Raw genomic sequence first — 24,809 nt, forward strand, 5'->3', positions numbered from 1 at the left:
CGGACGCGGCCATCTTGACGATAGACCAGAAATCTAGACTCGTCACTGAAGGTCACGTGATTCCAGTGTCCTGGCTGCCATTGACGGTGCTCTCTGGCCCACTGCAATCGGCGCTGGCTGTGTTGTCTGGTCAGGCGTGGCTTTCTCAGGGGACGCCTGGCACGATAGCCTGCTTGAACCAGTCGTTTTGTTGACTAGCCTTCTGGATACAGGCACATTTGTCAGTTTGCTGCCACTCAGCCCTAAGCCGATTAGCTGACTTGGTACGGTGATTGCAGTCTAACCGGTGCAGATGGCGATCATCTCCCCTTGTGGTTCTGCGTGGGACGTCCTGGCCTCGGTATTGGAGTAGGGACACCCCTCTGAGCATTTCGTTTCAGGATCTTTGACACCTGAACTTGAGTGATGCCATACTGCCGAGCAATAGCACGCTGTTTCATGCCAGAATTTCGTAAAGCCACCACTCCATGACAAACAGCATTGTCAAGTTGACGGACCATCTCCAGAGGAAGCGGCAATAACTTTTGTAGACATGCAGCAGTTGTTTTCCACTAATACAGAACGCAACAACCCTTATATACCCGAATGTGAAGCCAATCGTCAAATGTACCTGTCCTTACATTTTGTCACGCCACCTGTGATATAATCCTGTTATTGACTTCTTGCACTTCTTGCTGCGAAAGACAATCAGTGACATGGTTCTTTCAACAAAGACAGGGGGGAGGGGAGGTGGAGGGGAGATGGGAGGGGAGGGGAATGGGGGGAGGGGAGAAGAGGAGGGGGGAGGGGAGAAGAGGGGGGGGGAGGGGAGAAGAGGGGGGGGGGAGAAGAGGGGGGAGGTGAGAAGACGGGGAGGGGAGAGGGGAGAAGAGGGGGGAGGGTGAGGGATGGGATGGGAGGGGGTGGGAGGGGGGGAGGAGGGAGGGGGAGGGGGGAAGGGGGAGGGGGGAAAAGGGAGGGGGAAGGGGGAGGGTGAAAATGGAGGGGGAGGGGGGAAGGGGAGAAGGGAGGGGGTAGGGTGGAATGGGTAGGGTGGAGGGGGAAGGGGGAGGGAAGGGGAGGGCCAGTCAACAATGACGTTGCAGTTCTCATGGTCGGAGAGCAGCACAACAATCGCGACATCGTCCTGCATATTCGCAACAGCACGAAGCGGATTTTGGAGACTCACCGATCCTGTGATGTCCTCCAGTACCAGCGTTGCCAAGCAGGGGAAGGGAGACCCGTACATTCCCAACCCGTACATTCGACCTCTCGACTCAAGCTCACTCGGACTTAAGCCTCGCACAAATTACACTGTGAAGGCCCAATGGCCATGTCTATGCCACAAATCAAGTACGTGGGCGAGTCGGGCGCACTGAATTGAAAATATATAGAACGCTCATACTCCGTGAAAAGTAAAGCCGCCGTGTCGCCATCTTGGTCAGCACGACTCGACCAACTCGCTTCGCGGATCTCGTTTGTTTTGAACGTGTCCCAGATTTTAAAAGCCAGACAACTGTTAAAATGCCATTTTGTGCGGCAATAAAACTGCTCCAATCGGTTACGGAAGGGTTGTGGAAAGACGTCTCACAGCTGTTTCAAAGACATTTAATTCATATCGCACAAAATCGACACAAAACACGATCGCATCAAAGGAGAAAAAACGTGTCACGTGTGACGGGATGGAACATCACGTGATCGCTCTGAGCGAATCAGCGAGCTGCTCTGGCACCGCTGAGATTAGCGCGTACTTCACTGAAATGCGCTGAGGTAAATATGAATAAAAAATATGGATCTCGTCAAATATGGTCTCGGCCATGTTCGTCCCAGGCTCAATGGCCATGTCTATGCCAAATATCAAGCACGTGAGCCTCTCCATTTCGGAGTCTATCGGTAACATTACACACACACACACACACACAAACTGTGTTTTATATATATAGATATACAGTCACGTGAAAAAGTAAGTACACCCCATGTAAAGTTTTGACTTTTTCAACATATTTCAACATACAGCTATTTGATCTTCATTTCAACAATATTGATAGATAAAGGTGATATAATTTCTAGAAATATCATGAAACATTTACATTTTGTAGTCCATTGTATAATTTAAATAAACAAATGCAAAATTTCGCATGTCGAAAAAGTAAGTACAACCCCTACATTTATCACTACTTCAAATACTTAAACTTAGAATCAGGTGCACCAGCTCAGGTGCAAATGATTATAACATCGTTAGAGAGGATCTTAGAGGAACCTGTCTTATTTAAACCTCAGACATTTCGTTTGGTTTGCTCTTTGTTGTTGAAGTGTGCGGCGTCACCATGCCTAGATCAAAAGAGCTCTCTGAGGCCTTCGGAAACAAGGTTATAGATGCCTACGAGTCTGGGAAGGGATTTAAAAAGATCTCCAAACAATTTGAAATCAATCATTCGACTGTCTGGAAGATCATCTACAAGTGGAGAAGATTCCCAACAACTGCCAACTTGTTCAGGCCAGGCCGTCCCAGCAAGTTCAGCCCGAGAGTAGACCGCAAGATGCTGAAAGAAGTCTTGAAGAACCCCAGAATGTCATCACGGGTCATCATCACGGGAATGTCATCTACAGGTAGCTCTTGCCACTCTTGATGTCAAAGTGCACGAGTCTACCATTAGAAAGAGGCTGCACAAATTTGATCTACATGGGAGGTTGTGGCAAGAGGAAACCTTTGCTGTCCAGAAAGAACACCAGGGGAAGGCTAAAGTTTGCCAATGAACACCTAGGCAAAGACCAGCACTTCTGGAACAATGTGCTCTGGACAGATGAGTCAAAGGTAGAGCTATTTGGCCACAGTACCAGAAGACATGTTTGGCGAAAGAGCAGACTTTGATGGACATCTTTGTTTCTTTGTTCCTTTCACATTTCTTTCAACTTTTTCATGTTTCTCTTTATCTATATATATAAAACACAGTTTGTGTGTGTGTGTGTGTGTGTGTGTGTGTAATGTTACCGATAGACTCCTAAAACGGGAGAGGCTCACGTACTTGATATTTGTGCACAGACATGGCCATTGAGCCTGGGAAGAACATGGCCGACCTAAAAATTTATTTCATAATAGTTTTTTTACCATATTTTTACATCAGCGCATTTCAGCAAGGAATATTATGCACGGAATCTGACCTGGTGCAGAGCAGCGCGCTGATTCGCTCAGAGCGATCACGTGATGTTCCTTGCCGCCATTAACTCAGTTTACGCGTTCGCACGTATTTCAGAGCGAAAAGCGATGGCGTTTTTTCACATTTCAGCGAGGAACATTGCCATTCACAGCACATAGGTTTTTTTTTCTTTCAATCTTTAGATCCATATTTTTTTTCAGCGAATCTGAATCGGTGGCAGAGCAGCGCGCTGATTCGCTCATTCGCGCTCATTGATGACTATCACAATCACGTGATGACGTGATCACGAATGATGTTTCGTGACGCGATCACGTGATGTTCCTTGCCACCAGCAAGTAGCATAGATTTTATTGACCAGTGGGCAGAGCAGCGCGCTGATTCGCTCAGAGCGATCACGTGATGTTCTGAATAAGCACAATCAATTGAGTGTGCCGCATGAGTCTGCGATAAGTGTTTAAAGTAAAGAAAAAAAAAAAATGTTAACGTGCTGTTGTTAGCCTAATCATGTATAGTTTGTGTTGTATTTAGCTGTGGCTGAGTTAAGATGTAGCTGAACTTCAGAGTCGTTGACTCTGGTATCCTTTGACCTCTTAATCACCTTGCTCCATTGGGACAAATCCAAGTAATAAGCGCATCGGCAGGTAAATCCACCGGAGCGAGGTTGAAACACATCTCAGGTTGAAATAATGTGAGTTATTACTTCCCCGCCGCCAGTTGGCTTCACTTTTCACGGAGTATGAGCGTTCTATATATTTTTCAATTCAGTGCGCCCGACTCGCTCACGTACTTGATTTGTGGCATAGACAGGCCATGCCATTGGGCCTTCACGGTGTAATTTGTGCGAGGCTTTTTGTCCGAGTGAGCTTGAGTCGAGAGGGCAAATGTACGGGTTGGGAATGTACGGGTCTCCTTTTCCCCACCCGGCAACGCCGGTTACTGGAGGGCGTCACAGGATCGGTGAGTTCTCCAAAATCCGCTTCGTGCTGTTGCAAAGATTCAGGATGATGTCGCGATTGTTGTGCTGCTCTCCGACCATGAGAACTGCAACGTCATTGTTGACTGGCCCTCCCCTTCCTCCACCTTCCTCCTCCCCCCCTCCCCTCCCCCTCCGTCCTCCCCTCCCCCCTCCCTTCCCCTCCTCCCTACCCCCTCCCCTCCCTCTCCCCTCCCTTTTCCCCCTCCCCCTCCCTTTTCCCCCCTCCCCCCTCCCCCTCCCTTTTCCCCCCTCCCCTCCCCCACCCCCTCCCCCCTCCCCTCCCCCTCCCCTCCCCCTCCCCTCCCCTCCCCCTCCCCCTTCCCCCCCCTCCCCCTCCCCCTCCTCCACCCTCCGCCTCCCCCCTCCCCCTCCCCTTCCCTCCTCCTCCTCCCCTCCCCATGAAATGGTGGTGGTTTATGTGTTCTGTGACCGAATTGATTAATAATTTAATTTTTTATGATTATTATTTATTTATTTCCATTATTCGTCATTTATTTATTTTCTTTCTCATCTGGGCAATATCTCAGTCACCATTTGAGCTAGGAAGCTAATATTTGGACACGACAGTGACCAAGTGATGTGGCTGTAAAGGATATTTTTGATTTATTGATCAATCAATTTATCGATTAATTATTTATTGATTAATCAATTAATTTTTTAATTATTCCGATTAATGACTTATTTAATTAATCATCAAAAAGTTACAGCTTCGGATGAAGCATCGGTGATTTAGGTATGCTATTAGTCTATTGATTAAGAAAATATTGTATGATCATTATTTGTTGATTTTAATTATGGAATTAATCAATCAATTATTCAACACCTCTCCCTCTCAATACAGTTTATATGAGCCGCGCTGGAGGATATTTATTTATTTGGCATGGGGGCGGTGTACTTTGAATGTACCTGTTCTTGTTCATTACTTTTTCTTTATTTCTTTCTTTCCTGAGCTATATAGTTAAGGAGAAGTGAATTTTTGCAGAAAGTTTTCTGTAAGGCTCACTTGGCTTTGCCTGGATCGGTTTTAGGGTTGTGGAGTAGCAGCTGAAACCAGAATCCTATCCAGCTTCCTCCTGTTGACTCCATCTTTGGTCTTTATTTATTTCGGTTCCTTCTGAGAACTCCAATTCAGTATTTGGTCTTCCATTTGATTGAATTTTATTAAAATATAAGTCATTATTATAAGACTGTGTTAACATCACAGACAATGACATTTTCTGGAAAGGCAAAGAGATACAATGAAAAGGTGACGAACTTAGCATCCATTTTAAGCATTTTTGTACATATTAGTAAACTACTACTGACGTCAAATACAGAACAGAAAAAGTGATATCCGCATTTCATAAACACAATAATATCTCGAAGTCAAACAAGTTTGGAACACAAAATGGAAGATTTTTTTTTGATTGCAATGTACTCTCTGTTTTGATGGTTGGTGTGCAACCATGGAAGTTCATCAAAGTATCAAAGTCGTTGAGAAAAGTTTAAATAGTTTCATGAATTTATGTTCCCAATGCATTTTCAATGCTAAATTGAAAATCACGATGTATTGATAAAATCTATGAGCTTACCAGGTTCATTTGTGGTCCGTACATGAAAATCGAAATACGCCGATCATGTCTTCTGATTATTGCCTGATCTTCGACTATCAGAGAAGGTGCTAGAATGAACTCCAGAGGGAAGTTGGAAATTCCAGGTTGAAAGGTGTGTCATTCCATAGCTGCAGATTGCAGTGTATTATGGCTTGGTGTTGAGGACCTGCTGATAATTGCTCAAGACCAGGTGAAGTGGTGACATTTCTGCTCTGCCTTGTGTTGCAGCGACGTAACACTAACACGTAACAGTTAGCTAAATAACTAAATAACTAATCGCTGTTCTTTAATATTCTTCCTTTTTTGGTACAGAATTACTGATCAGTCCTTGCACGTTTGGTTATAGTGCCCACCAGAAACATTTACTACATTTAATTGAATTGTCAAAATATTAAACAAAATCATTTGCACAAACTTCAAAACGCGCGCCGTGCATTGCACGCATCATCGTGGAACTTCCCAAATCCTCCTTAACGTTGTGTGACTTCGACCCGCTTGTGGTGTGTGCAATGTGGGCTGAACGCTGACGTCACGAAAACGAAACGAACCGACCCGAGACAAATGTACATTCCTCTTCCTTCTGTGGGTGCGGCGCTCATCTAAGTGTACACCTTCATAATGCAAGGCGCTGGAGAGAAGCCGACACAGGTACTTGTGTTTTCTATTTTATTACGGGGTATGAATGTGGGAACTCAACATGAATGAGTGGTTTGATAGGAAGTTGATTTAAATGGAAGTTTTAATCTGAGAGGCAGAACAGCCAAGTTTGTCGTGTATTTTTGCCCTTAAGCAGGCTTGTATGGGGTTAATCTTCGAGGAGTTTGTTTTTACAAAACAAAACTGCAGTTCGAGTACAGTGCCAGGAAAAGGAGCTGAATCTCAGAGCGCACCTGTCCTTTGGATAAGGGCCTAAAGCAGGCTGTTGCATCTGGATTTTGATTGACATTAATGACAACACTGTATTTCAAAAGGACAGGGCATAGTGTGCAGGTGCATCAGCTCGATTCCTTGCTTCAGATTAGCTCTGTAAATACACTATACCTGCATTAGGTGTGAATGAAAAGGTGTGTACATGGTAAGAGGATGATCAGCCGAATGCAATCGTATGCCAAAGTTTCCTTGTATATAGCATGTGAACTTGAGTATTGGAGAAATGTATCTACATTTTTCTTTCAAAACTCCAGTATTTGCTTTTATATTTTATTTCATATATATTTTTAATTATCTAATGCTAATGGTGGAAAAAAAAAAAAATCTAATGCTAATGGTGGAACTTGTACATAAATTACTTGCAGATCAAGGACATTATAAAACTTGATACAGAAAAGACAAGGCCATTCTTGTTCAATGGACAAATTAACAGACTACTGTATATGGAATTTGAACTTGGGATTAGCATAGGTTCAGTTGGTAATGCCAAACAAACAAAACTGAATGGTAAATTTAATTTGCTCTTTGAACCCTCTGTTGACAAAATAAAGTGGCACAAGTTAAAATGAATGATAATGTCAAATGAGATCAACTGAATGTCAACATTCACTGCCGAAAGTGCCGGATTACCCTTTTGTTGGCCCCTATTTGGGGAACCATTGTAAAAGGCAGACGAGCGACACAGAAGTTGTCCTTAACACAACAAAACAGCTGCACATGTTTTATTTACAATATTCCCAAGTTTAAGTAGCAGGTCGATGTGGCCTGCCACTCAGGTAGCCCACCAACGATAGTAGCCCAAGAGCAAAAGGACATATACACAAGTGTACATAAAATAAATAACAAAAGCAAAATACAAAATAAAACAGTGGATTTTAAACCGAACCGAACAATTTTGGTCGTTATGGGCCCATTCTGAGTGTGTCTGGTGTCTAGCTGCCATTGATGACACTGTAAAACACCTGGCCCAACCTGTATATTCAAATAGGATTGCAATACATATTGGCATTACTTTTTACTGAAATTATGGTCATTAAGATATTTAAGTACATTGTTCATTTAAAGTACAGCTGTGATCTGTCATATCTGTCTTTGCCTTTTTCACTTGGTATACAACAACAACAACAGGCATTTTAAGGCCATTTTCCCTGCGAGAGCGGGGGTTAGCCTTGCGGTCCCCATGACAATCTTCTCCATTTTGCCCTATTTTCTGCATCTCTCCTTGTTAACCCCCTTGCCCGTATTTCTTCTTCCACCATCTTTAGCCAAGTTTCTCGGTCTTCCCCGTCCTCTACTTCCGTCTACATTCATTTCCATCACTCTTCTCAACCAGTCACTTTCATCCTCCCTCAACACATGACCAAACCATCTCAACCTGTTCCTCTTTACAGCATCAATCACAGGCTCTATTCCCATCATCTTTCGCAATTCATCATTTGTCTTCCTCTCTCTCAACGATACTCTGCACATCCACCGAACCATTCGCATTTCCACCCTTTCCAGCTTTCGTTGCTGCTCTACGTTCATTACCCATGTCTCGCTCCCATAAATCATAACACTTCTCACACATGCAGGATACACCTTTCCCTTCAGCTTCAGCGACACTCCCCTCCTCATCAGCATGCCACTCAGTTCCCGAAACTTCTTCCATGCACATCTCACTCGAGCAACCGTTGCCGAGTCTGATCCACCTTCTCCATTCAGCATGTCTCGGAGGTAACAAAATGTTTTCACACCTTCCACCTTCATACCGTCTCCAAGATCCAACTCAACATTTCCTCCATCTGCAGCTCCCTCTGTGCACACGTTACACTTGAATGTATCTGCCACACTGGTCAATGACCCTCTCAAACCACTACATTTTTGATGATCCCACTCAGCGCACATTGTACATTGAATGGAGTTCACTCCGACACCCTAACTGCACACAGCACACGGCCACTTCCCAGTTCTTTCCATCTCACCACATGCTTTACCACTTGCCATCACCTTCATTTTTCCGATATTCACCTTCAGACTTTTTGTCTCCATACATTCCTTCCACTTGTTCATCTTCTCCTTCAGTCCATCCATACTTTCTGCAATCAACACCAGATCATCTGCATACAACAACTCCCATGCTAAACCCTCCTTTACGTTCCGAGCCAGCACCTCCATCACAGCTACAAATAGTAGTGGACTTAGTACCGACCCCTGATGCACTCCCACCTTCACCTCAAACTCACCACTGTTCCCGTCCTTCGTCCTCACAACTGTGCTCGCTCTTTTGTACATTGCCATCACTACTCTGATCAACCATTCCTCCACTCCTAACTTCCTCAATGCCCACGTCGCTACTTCACGTGGAACCCAATCGAATCCTTTCTCCAGATCAACAAACCCAAGAAACAACTTCTTCCTCTTCTCCATGTACTTCTCCTGCAACTGCCTCACAATAAAAAGCGCGTCTGTCGTTCCTCTTCCTGGCATAAATCCAAACTGCATTTCGTCAATCTTCACTTTTTTCCTTATCCTCCTCTCCAACACCCTTTCCAATACCTTCATTCCATGCTCCAATAACTTTATCGCTGGATACGAGCCACAATCCAGATGGTCACCTTCCCCTTGTATAGAGGGACGAGGGTACTCAGTTCCCAACCCACTGGAATGCGGCCTGCTTTCACCACCAGATTGCAGATCTCTGTCATTCTCTTCACACCCCAATTTCCCGCTGCCTTCAACATATCTCCCACAACTCCCGGCGGCCCTCCGCCTTTTCTACTCTTCATTGCTTTTATCGCTTCCTCAACTTCCTTCTCGGTTATCTTCTCTGCCGGTCCTAAAACTGGGTTACTCTCGATGTTGGCATCCCATTCATTCTCTGCATTTAACAGTATTTCCATATATCTCTTCCATCTTCCTTTAATTCCATCTGGGTCCACAACGATTTGTCCCACTTCATCCTTTAAGCAACTCACCCCCATCACATCACGCCTTTCTTTCGCTATCTGCTTTGCAATCCTGAATACCGCTCTCTGACCCTCTTCCGAATCCAAGCGTTCTCCGAACATTTTCCTACATGCCTCCTGCGCGTTTGCTACCTCTTTCTTTGCAGCCTTCTTGGTTGCCTTATAACTTTCATGCTCTGCCTTTTCTGCCCCCATGCCCTTCGCCTTCTGCCACTCCTTGAACTTCTTCCTCTTCTCGTCAATCTTCTTTCCAACTTCATCATCCCACCCACCATGTTTCTGAGTGCCTCGGTGGTCCTTTTGTCCATCCACATACCTCACCAACGGCTCCCAACAGACTATCTTTCATTGACATCCAACCACTTTCAAGCTCAACCACATCATCCTCTACCATACTCAGCCTCTCTTTTAATGCCTCTCTCACTGTCAACTCTTTCAACCTCCACACCTTCATTCTCGGTTGGTACTTCACCCGCCGAGCTCTCCTCACACCTTTCACCCTTATGTCGCAGACAACCAACTGGTGCTGTGAAACAGCCTCCTCCTCCGGGATCACCTCTGTGTCCCGGAGGTGCCCCCTATCTCGCCTACGCACCAGCAGGTAGTCAACGGTTGTCGTCGACCCACCACATGTTTATGTAACAAGCTTATTATCTTCTTTCTGGAACTGAGTGTTACAAATCAACAAATCAGCTCCATCAGCAAACTCCAAAATCCTTTCACCTTCTCCATTTCTCACAACATATCTGTAACCCCCATGAACTCCCTCAAAACTGTCCATACTCCTTCCCACATGTCCATTTCGGTCTCCTCCTACCACAACAACTTCCTCATCTTTCACGTTTTCCATCAGCTTCTCTATCGCACACCAGAACTTGTCCTTCTCTTCATCGCTCTGACCAACCTGCAGAGCATATCTCGAGATGACGTTCACCTCGAGCTTTCCAATCATCATTTTCACCATCATCAACCTTTCACTCACTCGAGTCACACTCACCACACTGTCTACAAACTCCTCAGAAAACAGGACACCAACACTATTCACGCCCTCCGGGCACCCTTGCCACACAAACCTGTATTTCTGTCCCTGCCTACCCTTCACCATTCTCACACCACTTCCCTTACATCTCGTCTCTTGCACACAACATATGTCCACTCTTCTTCTGACCAATACTTCCACCACTTCTCCTGATCTCCCTGTCATTGTCCCTACATTCCATGTCCCAAACCTCAGAAACCGATCTCCACTTCGGGCTGTACCCTGCCCATATGTAGTTGTAATTGTCATGGTTCTCTTTTTGAGGCAATGTTTTTATGGCCGGATGCCCTTCCTGACGCCAACCCTTTTAGTCCCCTCTTACGACACGCAGGGATACGGTGTACCTATTATAAACCGGGGTACACACCGGTACACACTTGGCATGGCTTGACATAATCTCCAAGAGCACTTGCACAGTATGAATAGTTGGCTCAACAATGCCAAACCTGTTTCCTGTATAACCTGTATATCTATTTGTCAAAAGGTGAATGTCCAACCACAAGAAGAAAAAAAAAACCACCTTTAGAGGCCATTGAATGTCCAACCACAAGCTCAGAAGAAAATTATTTGTATCCATCTTTAATAATTAAAGGTACTATGTGTCTTCTTCATAACTCCAAAACAATGAAACCTAGCAGCCCACAACTTTGCATGCATACTTATCGACCTCCAAGGGATTTTATGAATGAAAACTGGGTGTTTCTGTATGTAAAAAAAATATATATATAATAATATATATATATATATATATATATATATGCAGTCACGTGAAAAAGTAAGTACACCCCATGTAAAGTTTTGACTTTTTCAACATATTTCAACATACAGCTATTTGATCTTCATTTCAACAATATTGATAGATAAAGGTGATATAATATAACAAATATCATGAAACATTCACATTTTGTAGTCCATTGTATAATTTAAATAAACATCAATGCAAATTTTGCATGTGGAAAAAGTAAGTACACCCCTACATTTATCACTACTTCAAATACCTAAAATTAGAATCAGGTGCACCAGCTCAGGTGCAAATGATAAGAACATCGTTAGAGAGGATCTTGGAGGAACCTGTCTTATTTAACCTCAGACATTTAGTTTGGTTTGCTCTTTGTTGTTGAAGTGTGCGGCGTCACCATGCCTCGATCAAAAGAGCTCTCTGAGGCCTTCAGAAAGAAGGTTATGGATGCCTACGAGTCTGGGAAGGGATTTAAAAAGATCGCCAAACAATTTGAAATCAATCATTCGACTGTGCGGAAGATCATCTACAAGTGGAGAAGTTTCCAAACAACTGCCAACTTATTCAGGCCAGGCCGCCCCAGCAAGTTCGGCCCGAGAGCAGACCGCAAGATGCTGAAAGAAGTCTCGAAGAACCCCAAAATGTCATCATGGGACCTACAGGTAGCTCTTGCCACTGTTGATGTGAAAGTGCACGAGTCTACCATTAGAAAGAGGCTGCACAAATTTGATCTACATGGGAGGTGTGCCAGGAGGAAACCTTTGCTGTCCAGAAAGAACATCAGGGCAACACTAAAGTTTGCCAATGAACACCTTGGCAAAGACCAGCACTTCTGGAACAATGTGCTCTGGACAGACGAGTTAAAGGTAGAGCTATTTGGCCACAGTACCAGAAGACATGTTTGGCGAAAACCAAAGACAGCATTTGACCACAAGAACCTGATCCCAACTGCAAAGCATGGTGGTGGAAATATTATGGTTTGGGGCAGCTTTGCTGCATCAGGGCTTGGGCAGCTCACCATCATAGAATGCACTATGAATTCTTCATTGCACCAGAGAGTGCTTGAGGATAATGTGAGGCCATCTGTCGGAAAGTTGAAGCTCAACCGAAGGTGGACCTTGCAACATGACAATGACCCGAAACATACCGGTAAATCCACCAAGGAATGGCTGAAAAGAAAGAATGGAGGGTTCTGGAATGGCCAAGTCAAAGCCCGGATCTAAATCCCATCGAGATATTGTGGGGGGATTTGAAACGAGCTGTGCATGCAAGAAACCCCTCAAACATCGCACAGCTGAAAGAATTCTGCATGGAGGAGTGGGCAAAAATTTCTCCCAGTCGATGTCAGAGACTGGTAGACAGTTATAAGAAACACCTACTTGAGGTTGTTTCTGCCAAAGGGGGAAATACCACTTATTAGAGCCAAGGGTGTACTTACTTTTTCCACATGCGAAATTTGCATTTATGTTTATTTAAATTATTAAATGGACTACAAAATGTAAATGTTTCATGATATTTGTTAATTTATATCACCTTTATCTATCAATATTGTTGAAATGAAGATCAAATAGCTGTATATTGAAATATGTTGAAAAAGCCAAAATTTTACATGGGGTGTACTTACTTTTTCACGTGACTGTAGATATATATATATATATATATATATATATATATATATATATATATATATATATATATATATATAATTATATATATATATATATATATATATATATAATTATATATATAACCAAAAAATGTTCAGAACCAAAAAACCCAAAAAGCCTTACCAAAATGGCAGTCCACCATCTTGGTCAGCCAACTGCCACATCGCTGGGTTCTTAAGCCGCCATTTTGTTTTGGCCTTTTCAAATGTGTCTTGCCTTGGAAACACAATCTACTCTTATGAAATTATTAAAGCATATAATCAAAATCTGGATTTGGATTTGAGGATCCAATCCTGTTCACTAATTAAGTATCGAAATCTGGTGTGAAATCTGACAAAACTTTAACACATTAGTGATTCTTATAACTAAGTGTATATATTTTACTGAGCTTTCATCAAGGCTGTCCTTCCTCCTTCTCCATATTGCCAAAGCATTCAATTTAACTTTTTCTTTTGTTCCAACAATTATATTGGGTGAAGAAAATATTGAAGAATGTGCTCAAAGTGTAAATTTATTGAGTAAAACAAAGATAATTAAGCAGGTGAAATTTAGTACAATGAAAATAATTAACCAGCAGGATCGATGGCAAGGCTTCCGCAGTTACGCCTGTGTACTCCGTGGGCAAATCTCTGAGCAAGGAAGGCAAGACAAATCAAATTAAAGATAACAAAAACAATTAACCAGCGGAAATTTAGTACAATGAAAACAATTAACCAGCAGGATTGACGGCAAAGCTTCTGCAGTCGCGCCAGTGTACTCCATGGGAAAATCTATGAGTAAGGAAGGCAAGATAAATCAAATTAAAGGTATAATTAAAATAATGTGTCCCCCTCCTGCTATGCTTATATTCTATTTAATTTATTTCCTTCGTTTAAAAAGTAGAAACCACATGGATGGATGAACAAAGGCCTTTTAAAGGTAAACCTTTGGTACTTTGGGGTTGTCGTGTTGATGAACTTTAGATGTGTGCTTATGCTTTAACACAACACTACTTCAAACAGGCCATGGTGCCTCGATCTACTCACAGGCCTTCATATGGGATATTGTGTGTGTGTGTGTGTGTGTGTGTGTGTGTGTGTGTGTGTGTGTGTGTGTGTGTGTGTGTGTGTGTTTATAGCATGATTTGCTCCTGGCCCAAGATCCTGATCGGTTCTTATCGACCAAATAAATTTTTGTTAAATTGAGTGAGTATAATGTTTTTATGCAGTTTGTCTCATTACAAACGAAAATGTCTTTCTGCACATGGTCCAAACTTGTTAATCTGTTCTATTGTTACTAAAATAGCATGATATGAGGGAGTAATGAAGGAAAACTGTGGTGTGAATCGTGCGAGTGAGTGGTGCGAGTAGTGTCATGTTCCGTGTGCGTTAATAGTGTGTTGTTCCGTGTTATAGTAATAGCTAATTTGAGGTCACCTAACTAATTTCTGGCATCACTTCTGCATTTCGGATGCATTTAAAGGTCAAATTGGGGGAATAAAACAAATTCAAATTATAACAATATTTATTGGTTTTCACATACAGAACACAATGGTTGGTCAGGTAAGTTGAGGTAATAAGATTGTTCCTCATGGTATATCTAAATAGTACAATAGTGACATAGTATACTCGACCAATAACTAGCCAAATCAAATATACAATCACCCAATGTAGTAACAGTGTAAGAAGATTCATGACATTCTATTGTTCAGCCAAGTTCTCTATCTAACTTTCTAACGTCTTTCTAACTTTCTAACATCCAGCTAGGTCCTCTTTCTATCTAAGCTAATTCCTCATCTGTCTGTACCTCACGAATCGTACCAGTGTTGGAGCATGAACGTTGACAACGACAGAGAAACATGCATGGCTGCCCCTGCACACAGCGCTTTCAAAGAGCCCTCTAGTGTTGCACTGGCAAATGGCAAGCTGTGGCAAGTTTCGTGAAATGGTGGGAGTTGTGGTGTAGACTGGAGTTGGTGCAGATTTGGGTGATTCTTACTGCCATCCCCATTCCTTTGGAGAGACTGGAGCTGGAACTGTGTTGAGCGTATTACCCCACATGTGTCCACTCTGAAGTCACAAGAAAAAGATTTGATGCGTTCAAATAATGTATAAATATGTGGGCTTAATACATGCATGAAGATGTAAATCCGTAAACACATAACTTCAATGAATCAGGATCAGATAAAATGTGTGTAATCAGTCTAACACTTCTAGAAATAAAACGACATGCAGCAATCTCAAGCACAAGTAATGTCCCAATCCATACAATGCTGTCTCTCACCTGATAGGCTACTCTGAGGAGGTGCTGATGCCGAGCGTTGCTGCTTGGAGGAATGTGTCTTATGAGATGCACAGCCGTCTTTGATGCATATCATTGATTCGAGATTCACGGCCATTTTGAAGATGTACTTTCATAACCATATACAGTGAATCTGGTGTTTCCCTATCCCTGATGTGACGTGGAAAACTGTCAGGTTTCTTGGATCTGCGTCCAACAGAGTTGAAGATGATCTGCTGCCCAATGGATGTTACAACCTTGGACCTCTCAGATCCAGGAGGTGACTCATCGATACATGGTCCATCAAGAAGCATGTGCAAGTATGATTTCATCGTGGGTGGGATGGATTCAGTTTCACATGAGGTTGAGAAGGAGCCTTTGAAAGCCTGCTTCATGTGGAGATAACCTCGCCGGAGGATCTTGGCTGCTTCGTGGAGGGTGGCGACTTCAGTTGATGTATTGTCTTTCATATCAGCTGTAGTTCTGGATAGATCATCGTCAAAAACAAGAGACCAGCAACGGTTCATTCTTACTGCCTTGATGTCAGTTATCATGCGCTCAATATCCTCTCTAAGGCATGTTGTATTGCATTTGAGGTCTGGAAAACCGAGAGCAGCAAGGTGCTTGTCATAGAGGGTCATCAAGTGAGCCATTGCTAGCGACTTCCCTGAACCACGGTTATCTTCAACGAAGTCAAGTAACTCGTTGAGACAATGTGCTCGCATTACCTGAGTGTTATGACTCACAGTCATGTCGCAACCAACCTTCTCCACTTTCCTGTGAAGCCGATTCAGGCACGCGCTATGATAAACAGCATTAATAGCGATCAAGTCACCAGCAGAAAATGTACACAACAGACATTTGTCGCCTAACACTCGAGCACAATCCTTGACTTTCTTATCCAAGCGAAGAGTTGCAGCCTTCCTCGGATCTTTCTTGTTGCCCACTTAGTCACAAAAGAGACATGGAGTGTCGACTGGTTCACTGAAACATGTAGAGGGCGAGGGTGAGGCCTGTGTAATGGACCTGGCACCACTGTTCATGGTGCGAGTTTTCACTGGGCTAACTGACTCTTGTCCTTGATTCTTATTTCTCGCTCTCTCCACTTTTTGATTGTCGACAGCATTCCTGCAAGATTTGTGCCACACTACTTGATTAAACATCATCAGCTGCACTATATTCTGAGTACTACCACCACCACCACCACCTCCACCACCATGTTATCTACGACTACAAAGTCAGGCAGTTCACCTAATTCCTAAAGTTCCTGGATATTGCCCACAACTTCTTTGTAAGTGGCTGAAAGTCTTTCTGGGTTGTTTCTCAATTTCACAGATGATGAGGGATCCATCGTTGGTTTATTTATTTCGTCTGATTGACATATGTAACATAAGTTCCAGTCACGAGTGTCCATGCTCGCAGGCGTGGTTTTACAGTTGCCAGTATTCATTTTGGATTAGTCACTTTGAATCTGAAACATAGTAACGTATGTAATGGGTCATTTGCAGCAAAAATCAGAGTGAGAAAGTATAATTTCCTTTCTCATAAATAAAATGTTATCAAAATACCCCCAAAGCCTGTTGTCATTAATTTTATTAAAAGGTCGAATTTATGTTTAATTTACCTGGCTTTACCTTTAAATGCATCCACAATGCAGAAGTGATGCCAGAAATGATTTAGGTGACCTCAAATTAGCTGGGAAACATTACATGTATCATAATAGTTTCTATGACAAATGCTTCCTGGGCTATGGGTCGGCCATGTTTTCCAAGATGGCCGATGGCAGCCATCTTTGATCTTAAGATACAACTTGTGTCTGGATAATTTTGTTCCTATGGCCCTAAGGAACTTCCATGCCAAAAAGGACCTTTGCATCATGACTTGAAGTCAAAAAGCATTTGGCATGTCCAATATATGGAGGGCTGAGTTCCGTGTGAGTGAACGGTGTAAGGGGGGAAGTGAGTTCCGTGTGAGTGAACAGCGTAAGGAGGGTCCTCCCTCCCTTTCCCTCACCCCAAATGAAGTTCGTTTGTGCTAATGTTCCCAGGGATGTTTTTTAAGATCTCTAGGTTAGGTTCTTCTTTATCATTCCCATTGCCCCAATTATCACTGGTGCAATTCCAGCACTCTTCAGCTTCCAGGATCTTTTCACTTCATTTTTAAGGTCTGAAGGTATTTGGTTGTTTTCTTGATTTCTGTATTATTTAGGCCAAACTCGCTAGGTACTGATATCTTAATCAGCAATTCTGTCTTTTCCTTTTTGTATCTGAGTACTATGTCTCATCACAATGCTTTGTTTTCTCTGTTCAGGCTGGATGGGATCATCAAGTCATACATGAGCATTATGTCCTTGTTTTCAATTGTTGCTTCTTTTTTTTTTCTTCTTTTTTTTTGTTCACAAGATCGAGGCTCGTGAAAGAGCTAACATTAATCACACAAAAAGTTAAACCGATACATAAAACACAAAATAAGGTGAGCGGTAGACAAGATGGGGGAGAGAGGGGGAAGGACACAAACACAACATTTGAGAGCAGGGACATCGAGAGAAATGTGGGAGGGAGAGGGCTTGGGGGGAGGTGGGAGAGGTATAAAACATATGGACACTGCAAGGACTTCCAGGAAAGAAGTTGGAATTTCAAAAAAGTGCATCTGAGGTGAATTAGCGGGGGTAGAAAAGATCAAGGTTTTGGATGGGGGAAGATAAGAGATGATGGTGAACAGCTGTTTTACAGACCTGGAGGGAGGAGTGGGATTGAAGGGAGTGGGGGAGTTTGTTCCAGAGGTGGGAGAAAAGAGGAATGAAAGAGTGATGGTGAGCAGAGAGCCTAGATTTTGGCAGTTTAACCATAAGAGGGTTGCTGGCAGATCTTGTGCGACCTGTAGGAATATGGGGGGACAGAGCACAGGGAGAGCTGGGGGAGCCAGGCCGGAGAGGAGCCGGTTGAAGACAGAAAGCCCACCAACCTGCCTGCGGTGAATAAGTGAAAGGCCCTCGGAGTTAGCTTCATCGCAGGAGATTCCAATGATTCTGAAAGCTTTGGTTTCAACAGCGTGAGGCCGAGCTTGGTGTGAGGCAGGAGCACCGGCCCAGAGGGGGGAATAGTATTCCATTGAGCTGCGGATGAAAGCTTTGTGTGTGGTGAGGAGCTCAGGTGTGCCAAGGAAGGACTTCGCACGATGGAGAATGCCCAGTCGGCGACTGGCTTTGGTGGCCAGCTTGGAAATGTGGTTTTCCCAAGAAAGATCATGGCAGATAGTGAGACCCAAAAGCTTGAGCGACAGAACTTCTTGGAGAGGATTGTTGAGAAAGTAGATGGGAGGGTTTTCCAGTCGGTCTTTTCGGAGTAACATAGTAAGAGTGTGAGATTTGTCAGGATTAACAGACATGTTCCACTTGTTTGACCAGTCTGTGATTTTGTCCAGGTCTGCAGAGAGTGAGGAGGCTGCAGACTGCCTATCTGAGGGATGAGGAATGGAGCGGCAGAGAGTGGAGTCATCAGCAAAGAGATAGAGAGGATTTTCCAGAGAGTCGGAGAGATCATTGATAAAGACCAGAAAAAGCACATGGCCCAGAACACTACCTTGGGGAACTCCAGCTTGAACAGGAAGGGGAGATGAGAGAAATCCATTCAGGGCCCACACGTTGCCTATGACTCGAGAGGAAGTCCGCAAGCCAAGCGTGGAGATTTCCATGGATACCATAGGAGGAGCGTTTGGTGGGCAGAGCTGGGTGCCAGACCGTATCGAAGGCACGTGATATGTCAAGGGAGACAGCTCTAATTTCCTGTTTGGCATTGAGGACCTCCATCCATTGTTGAGACAGCAGAAGCAGCATGTCCAGAGTAGAGTGACCTGGTCTGAAACCAAATTGATGATCAGAGATCAAGCCATTGGAGAAGAGGAAGGATTTGATATCCGAAGCAATGATGGATTCCATGACTTTGCTGATAATTGGGAGCAGGCTGATTGGTCTGTAGTTGCAAGGATCTGTTTTTGCACCTTTTTTGTGTAAAGCGGTAATGTTTGCTGATTTCCAAGATGCTGGCAGATGACCTTGAGCAAAAAAGAGGGTGAAAAGAACAGAGAGAGTGAGATAGAGCGGAACAGCAGGATTTTAGGACCCGTGGGCTGATGCCGTCTGGTCCAGTTGCAGAATCAGAGTCGCGGTTTGACAAAAACTTCTCCACCTTGTCAGGAGAGAAGGACACAGAGTCCAGGAGCAGTTGGGTTCGACTGGGTAAGGTGGGAACAGAGAGAGATGGGTTTGGGACACAATATTTTGAGGCAAACACAGAGTTGAAGCATTTGGCTTTGATGGCAGGTTCATGTTTCCATGAGTTTTGTGGAACTGGGTTATTTAAATTTCTGCAGATATGCCAGTAGATTACTCTATATACCTTGTTGTGCCTTTGGGTATACAGCTGTTCTGACATGAGTTTTTTTTACATCCCAATAGGAGATGACTCGTGCTTTTTGTTTCTACCTTGCAGAACCTACACTTGTCCGAGTGACTCAGTCCTGCCATCTTTTTAAAGCCATTGTTGTAGTGTCCTTGGTCTTGGGCATTAATAATGATTAGTTCTCCATCCCAGTTGAAATGACCTCTTCTTAGCCATTCCAGTGATCCTTCTTTGTCTATCCCCAATCTGTCCAACTCTTTTTTTATATTTCCCTGCCCTTTTGTATTTCTCCTAGTTGTCACTATATATCTGCTGGTATTGCATCTTGTGTTTTTCTTTTGTCTTTTTTGCAATCGCTGGGGCTGTATTCGTTGCTGTTTTGGTTTGGTGTGTGACATTTTATAATTGCACTTGTTTTTGGAAGTTTTGTGCAAGGTGAGTGAGAGATGCCTTTTTTGTCTTGTTGTGTTCATGCTTTACACAAATTATATTTGGTAGTTTGTTGAGCTTTTCACGTACTCTGCTAATCCTACAGTCGGGGCTCTGTGCACTTGATTGAGTTCCATCAGGCCGCCACCTCCTTCTTTCCTCGGCAGGTACATTCTTGGGATGCATTGATTTGTGTCGAACATTTTGTGGATGACGAGGAGTTTCGTTGTTTTTGTCCCCCGTCGCACCGCGGAGCGAAAGGGGGACTATGGTTTTCTCCTCCGTCCGTGTGTCCGTCCATCCGTCCGTCCATGCGTGCGTGCGTGTGGGCGTGCATGCATGCGTGCATAAGCGAAGGACCGCATTCGAATTTGGTGTGTGGGTGCTACCCACGTCAAAATCCTAGATGGCCGCCGCCATGTATGTCTGATGCCATGTATGTCTGAACCTTGTGAGCTGAATATCTTGAAAAATAAGCGAAGTACCAACTTCTAATCTGGTGTGTGGCTGTATCTAGGCATAAGGAAGAACACTATTGAAAATTGGGTCGCCACGTCAAAATCCAAGATGGCCGCCGCCATGTATGTCTGAACCTTGTGAGATGAATATCTTGAAAAATAAGCGAAGTACCAACCTCTAATTTGGTGTGTGGGTGTATCTCGGCATAAGGAAGAACGCTATTGAAAATTGGGTCGCCACGTCATAATCCAAGATGGCCGCCATCATATATATGTCTGAACCTTGTGAGCGAAATATCTTGAAAAATAAGCGAAGTACCAACTTCTAATCTGGTGTGTGGGTGTATCTAGGCACAAGCAAGAACGCTGTTTAAAATTGGGTCGCCACGTCAAAATCCAAGATGGCCGCCGCCATGTATGTCTGAACCTTGTGAGATGAATATCTTGAAAAATAAGCGAAGTACCAACTTATAATTTGGCGTGTAGTTGTATCTCCGCATAAGGAAGAACCCTATTGAAAATTATGTCGCCACGTCAAAATCCAAGATGGCCGCCGCCATGTATGTCTGAATCTTGTGAGATGAATATCTTGAAAAATAAGCGAAGTACCAACCTCTAATGTGGTGTGTGGGTGTATCTCGGCATAAGGAAGAACGCTATTGAAAATTGGGTCGCCACGTCAAAATCCAATATGGCCGCCACCATATATATGTCTGAACCTTGTGAGATGAATATCTTGAAAAATAAGCGAAGTACCAACTTCTAATTTGGTGTGTGGGTGTATCTCGGAATAAGGAAGAACGCTATTGAAAAATGGGTCGCCACGTCAAAATCCACGATGGCCGCTACCATATATATGCCTGAACCTTGTGAGCGAAATATCTTGAAAAATAAGCGAAGTACCAACTTCTGATCTGGTGTGTGGGTGTATCTAGGCATAAGGAAGAAACCTATTGAAAATTGGGTCGCCACGTCAAAATACAAGATGGCCGCCGCCATGTATGTCTGAACCTTGTGAGCAGAATATCTTGAAAAATAAGCGAGGTACCAACTTCTAATCTGGTGTGTGGGTGTATCTACGTATAAGGGAGAAAGCTATTGAAAATTGGGTCGCCACGTCAAAATCCAATATGGCCGCCTTGCGTCTTCCACTTTGTCAACTCGCATCACTTCACCGACGGGAGACCTAGGTCCTAGGCGTAACGCTTGTTATATCTAGTTTTTTGATATCCACTTGTGGCCAGTTTACTATTCCGCAGCTGTACTGGAACAATAAATAAATAAATTTAAAAACCACCTTTAGAGGCCATTTTCCCCGCAAAGCGGGGGTTGGCCTTTTTCGGGAACCGTGGTTGTTGTTGTTTTTCGGTCCCCTTTTTGAAGCAATGTTTTACGACCGGATGCCCTTCCTGACGCCAACCCTTTTTGCCACCTTTAACGACAAACAGGGAATTACCAGTGAACTGGTACTCAATTAGCCGACCTCGGAGGGATGACAGGCTGAGTCAACCCCCCTGGCGTTAATTCAGCAATCGACCGGGATTCGAACCCAGGATCCTAGGATCCTAAGCCGGCACCCTAGCCGCTAGCCCAACACCAGGGATAATGTACTGGAACTGGAACAATATGTGTACTGGAACATATTGAAAATTGGTGTACTGGAACTTCGCTTATGTACTGGAACAATGATACTGCTAATCGGTTTATGGCTTTGATTTTATTTCTTGGGGTAAGAGATGTTTTCAGGATCAGCCTAGTTCTACACAGGTATTCTTTGGTAATTGTTTTGTGCATTTTTATGACAAATTTGGTGGCCCTCTCCTACTCCAAGGTATTTGTAAGATGCCTCATTGTCTAGCTCCTGTATTGTTGTATCTAGGTTGATTTGTATGTTGTCCATTTTTGTTGGTCTACCTTGCACGATTGTGCACTTGGCATACTTATCTAGGCCAAGTTCAATTTGGATGTCGTCGTAGAACCGTTTCACTAATTTTAGTTCTGCCAATTTTTCGTTATTCGGTGCAAAGAGTTAAATCATCCATATACAGTAGATGTGTTACCTTTCTTGTTTCTTTGGACATTCTTTCATTGGATGTTAGCCTAACATTGTTAGGGTGTATCCGTGTCCTTGCATATTAATGAGGTTACTTCGTGGGTCCAGGGCCAGGCAAAACAGGAGAGGAGAAAGGCCGTCTCCTTGGAAGATCCCGCATCGTATCTTTACTCTTTGTCTTTCAAGCTTTCCTTCTGAATGCGGCAGGATTAGTGTTGTATTCCATAGATCCATGGTTTAGTCAATCAGCTTGATTATTTTGGGGTTTTTATCTTTTACATTTGCATGCACTTTATCATCCATGAATGTGGGACACGCAAAAGCTTTTTTTATAGTCTATTTATGCTGTGGACAATTTGGTTCTTCTCGTATTGCAATTTTTATGGTACTGTAACATCCTCGCTTGCATCCCTTCTGTTCTACCCTACGGCCTCCTTGCTGTGGTAGGTGGTGGTGCATTGTTTCTGTGATGATTCCTGGAAAACGTTTATATGTTGTTGGTAGACAGGTTATTGGCCGGTATTTGTGGGGTAGTTGGGTCTCTTAAGATTTCGGAATGATGAACATGTTACCTTCTGTGAGCCATTCATCCATTTCCTGATCCCCTTGGATAAATTCATTGAATGCTTGAGTGTAGTGAATGTGGAGAGCATCAAATTGCTTTATCCAGAATTTTGGGATCCCATCTGGGCCAGGGCTTTTGACGTTTGCCATCTTTGTCAGTTGTCTTATTTATTCTGCATCAATTATTACTGGGTGCATTTCCTCAAGATGTTGCTTTTTCTCTTCCAGGTTTCAGATCCAATCTGCCTCCTTATTGTGTTCTTTTCGATCTTCATAAATCCCTTTCCAGAATCGTTCCACTTCATCTTTTTCAGGAGGGGATGACACATTCTGCTTCCGTTTTCCTAGTTCAGGGTAGAATCTTTTCCTGTTGTTTACAAACATCTGGCCTTGTTTTCTCCTCATGTTATCCTTGTTGTAGTTTTTTTTTGTTGTTGTTGCTATTATTTCGATTTTCAGTTTACTTTCAGCAACCATTACCTTTAGGTCATTGTCTTCAATTTTATATTTGTATTTTATTTTCTGGATTCTCCTCTTTAGTTTTGGGCTTTGATTTCCTCTTTGGAATTGCTGTATTTGTCTCCTTTCTGAGCATCTCCCTCTGTCTCTTGAGTTGTTGCTTCCATGGTGGTGCTTGGTTTTTATTTGTGGAACCTGTACTGTTCTTGTGGTGTTTCATTGTTACCTTTTCTTGAATGAATAGTGCGACTGCAAAATTCATTGTGTTTATTTCTTTCAGTATGGCTGTTTTTGGTATTTTTTTTTTAAAGATTTGTTTGTTCTGCTGATTAGTGCTTTGGTGCGTTTATTATTATTATGTAGTCGAATTAGTCCTGGTCTTTTCTCAGCTGGTAGCAATCACACCTCCCCTATCTTATTAGCCAGCTCCTCTTCCAGATCACGTTGTGCCTCATCATCCTCCCACTCTGCCTCTCCTCTGTCCCTCTGTACCTCTTCGTCCTTCTGAATTATCATTTGTATATGTTTGTTTTGTAGCCATGAATCAGTCTCTTTCACCGCCCATTCCTCTCGCTTCAGATGCAGAGTACCTCCCATCCCCCTCCCCCTCCATCTAACAGCATTCCAGCTTTCATTATTTTTGTTATTACTGTATTGCTTAGATCTTTCCTATGAGACAGGCAGCACCATTGTAGCTTCGTGCTTTGAAGCAGGAATCTTCTTGGGCAAGGGTCTCTTCAAGGGTCTCTTCCTCAGGGAAGCTTTGCACCTCTTTTTGGGGAAAGTGCAGCCGTCTATCGTAGCAGGACACACTCCGGCTGCCTGGTGTGTCCGCACAGACCTCACAGAGCTTTCTCTGTTGGGGGCCTGTGACCCTTTGTTCGTAGTTTTTTTTTTTTAATACTCTCCAACACACTCACCCCATCGAGAGTCATGAATGCGGCCTCTGTTGCACCACTCAAGGCATTCCGTATGTGTGTGTGCCGTTGGTTGTTATCTCCATTTGAGGGTTTCAGGAAGTGGAACAGAGTCCTCCCAGGACCCAAAGGATCCATCTCCACTTTGGGAAGGGATCAGGTTCATGGACCTAGCTGTTCAACTTTTTCAGAGTTTTGTACCAAGGGCTTTTTCAGGATCGTCACCGAACCCCAGAATGCCT

At 43.5% G+C, this 24,809-nt stretch overlaps 1 protein-coding gene across 2 annotated transcripts in view; it reads left to right on the forward strand.

The window, feature by feature from the left end:
- Positions 1–6,177: 6,177 nt before the first annotated feature.
- Positions 6,178–24,809, forward strand: part of LOC137423216 (transmembrane protease serine 3) — a 166,571-nt gene continuing 147,939 nt past the window's right edge. The window contains exon 1 of one of the 2 annotated variants that reach the window (XM_078774544.1): positions 6,178–6,353. In XM_078774544.1, the coding sequence (XP_078630670.1) occupies positions 6,324–6,353 (30 nt within the window). In that variant the 5' untranslated portion in view covers positions 6,178–6,323. The remainder of the gene's footprint in view (positions 6,354–24,809) is intronic. The other variant, XM_078774543.1, reaches the window with a different exon arrangement.

Source organism: Myxine glutinosa, chromosome 3 (genome assembly GCF_964187855.1).
Source record: "Myxine glutinosa chromosome 3, kmMyxGlut1.1, whole genome shotgun sequence".
NCBI lineage: Eukaryota > Metazoa > Chordata > Myxini > Myxiniformes > Myxinidae > Myxine > Myxine glutinosa.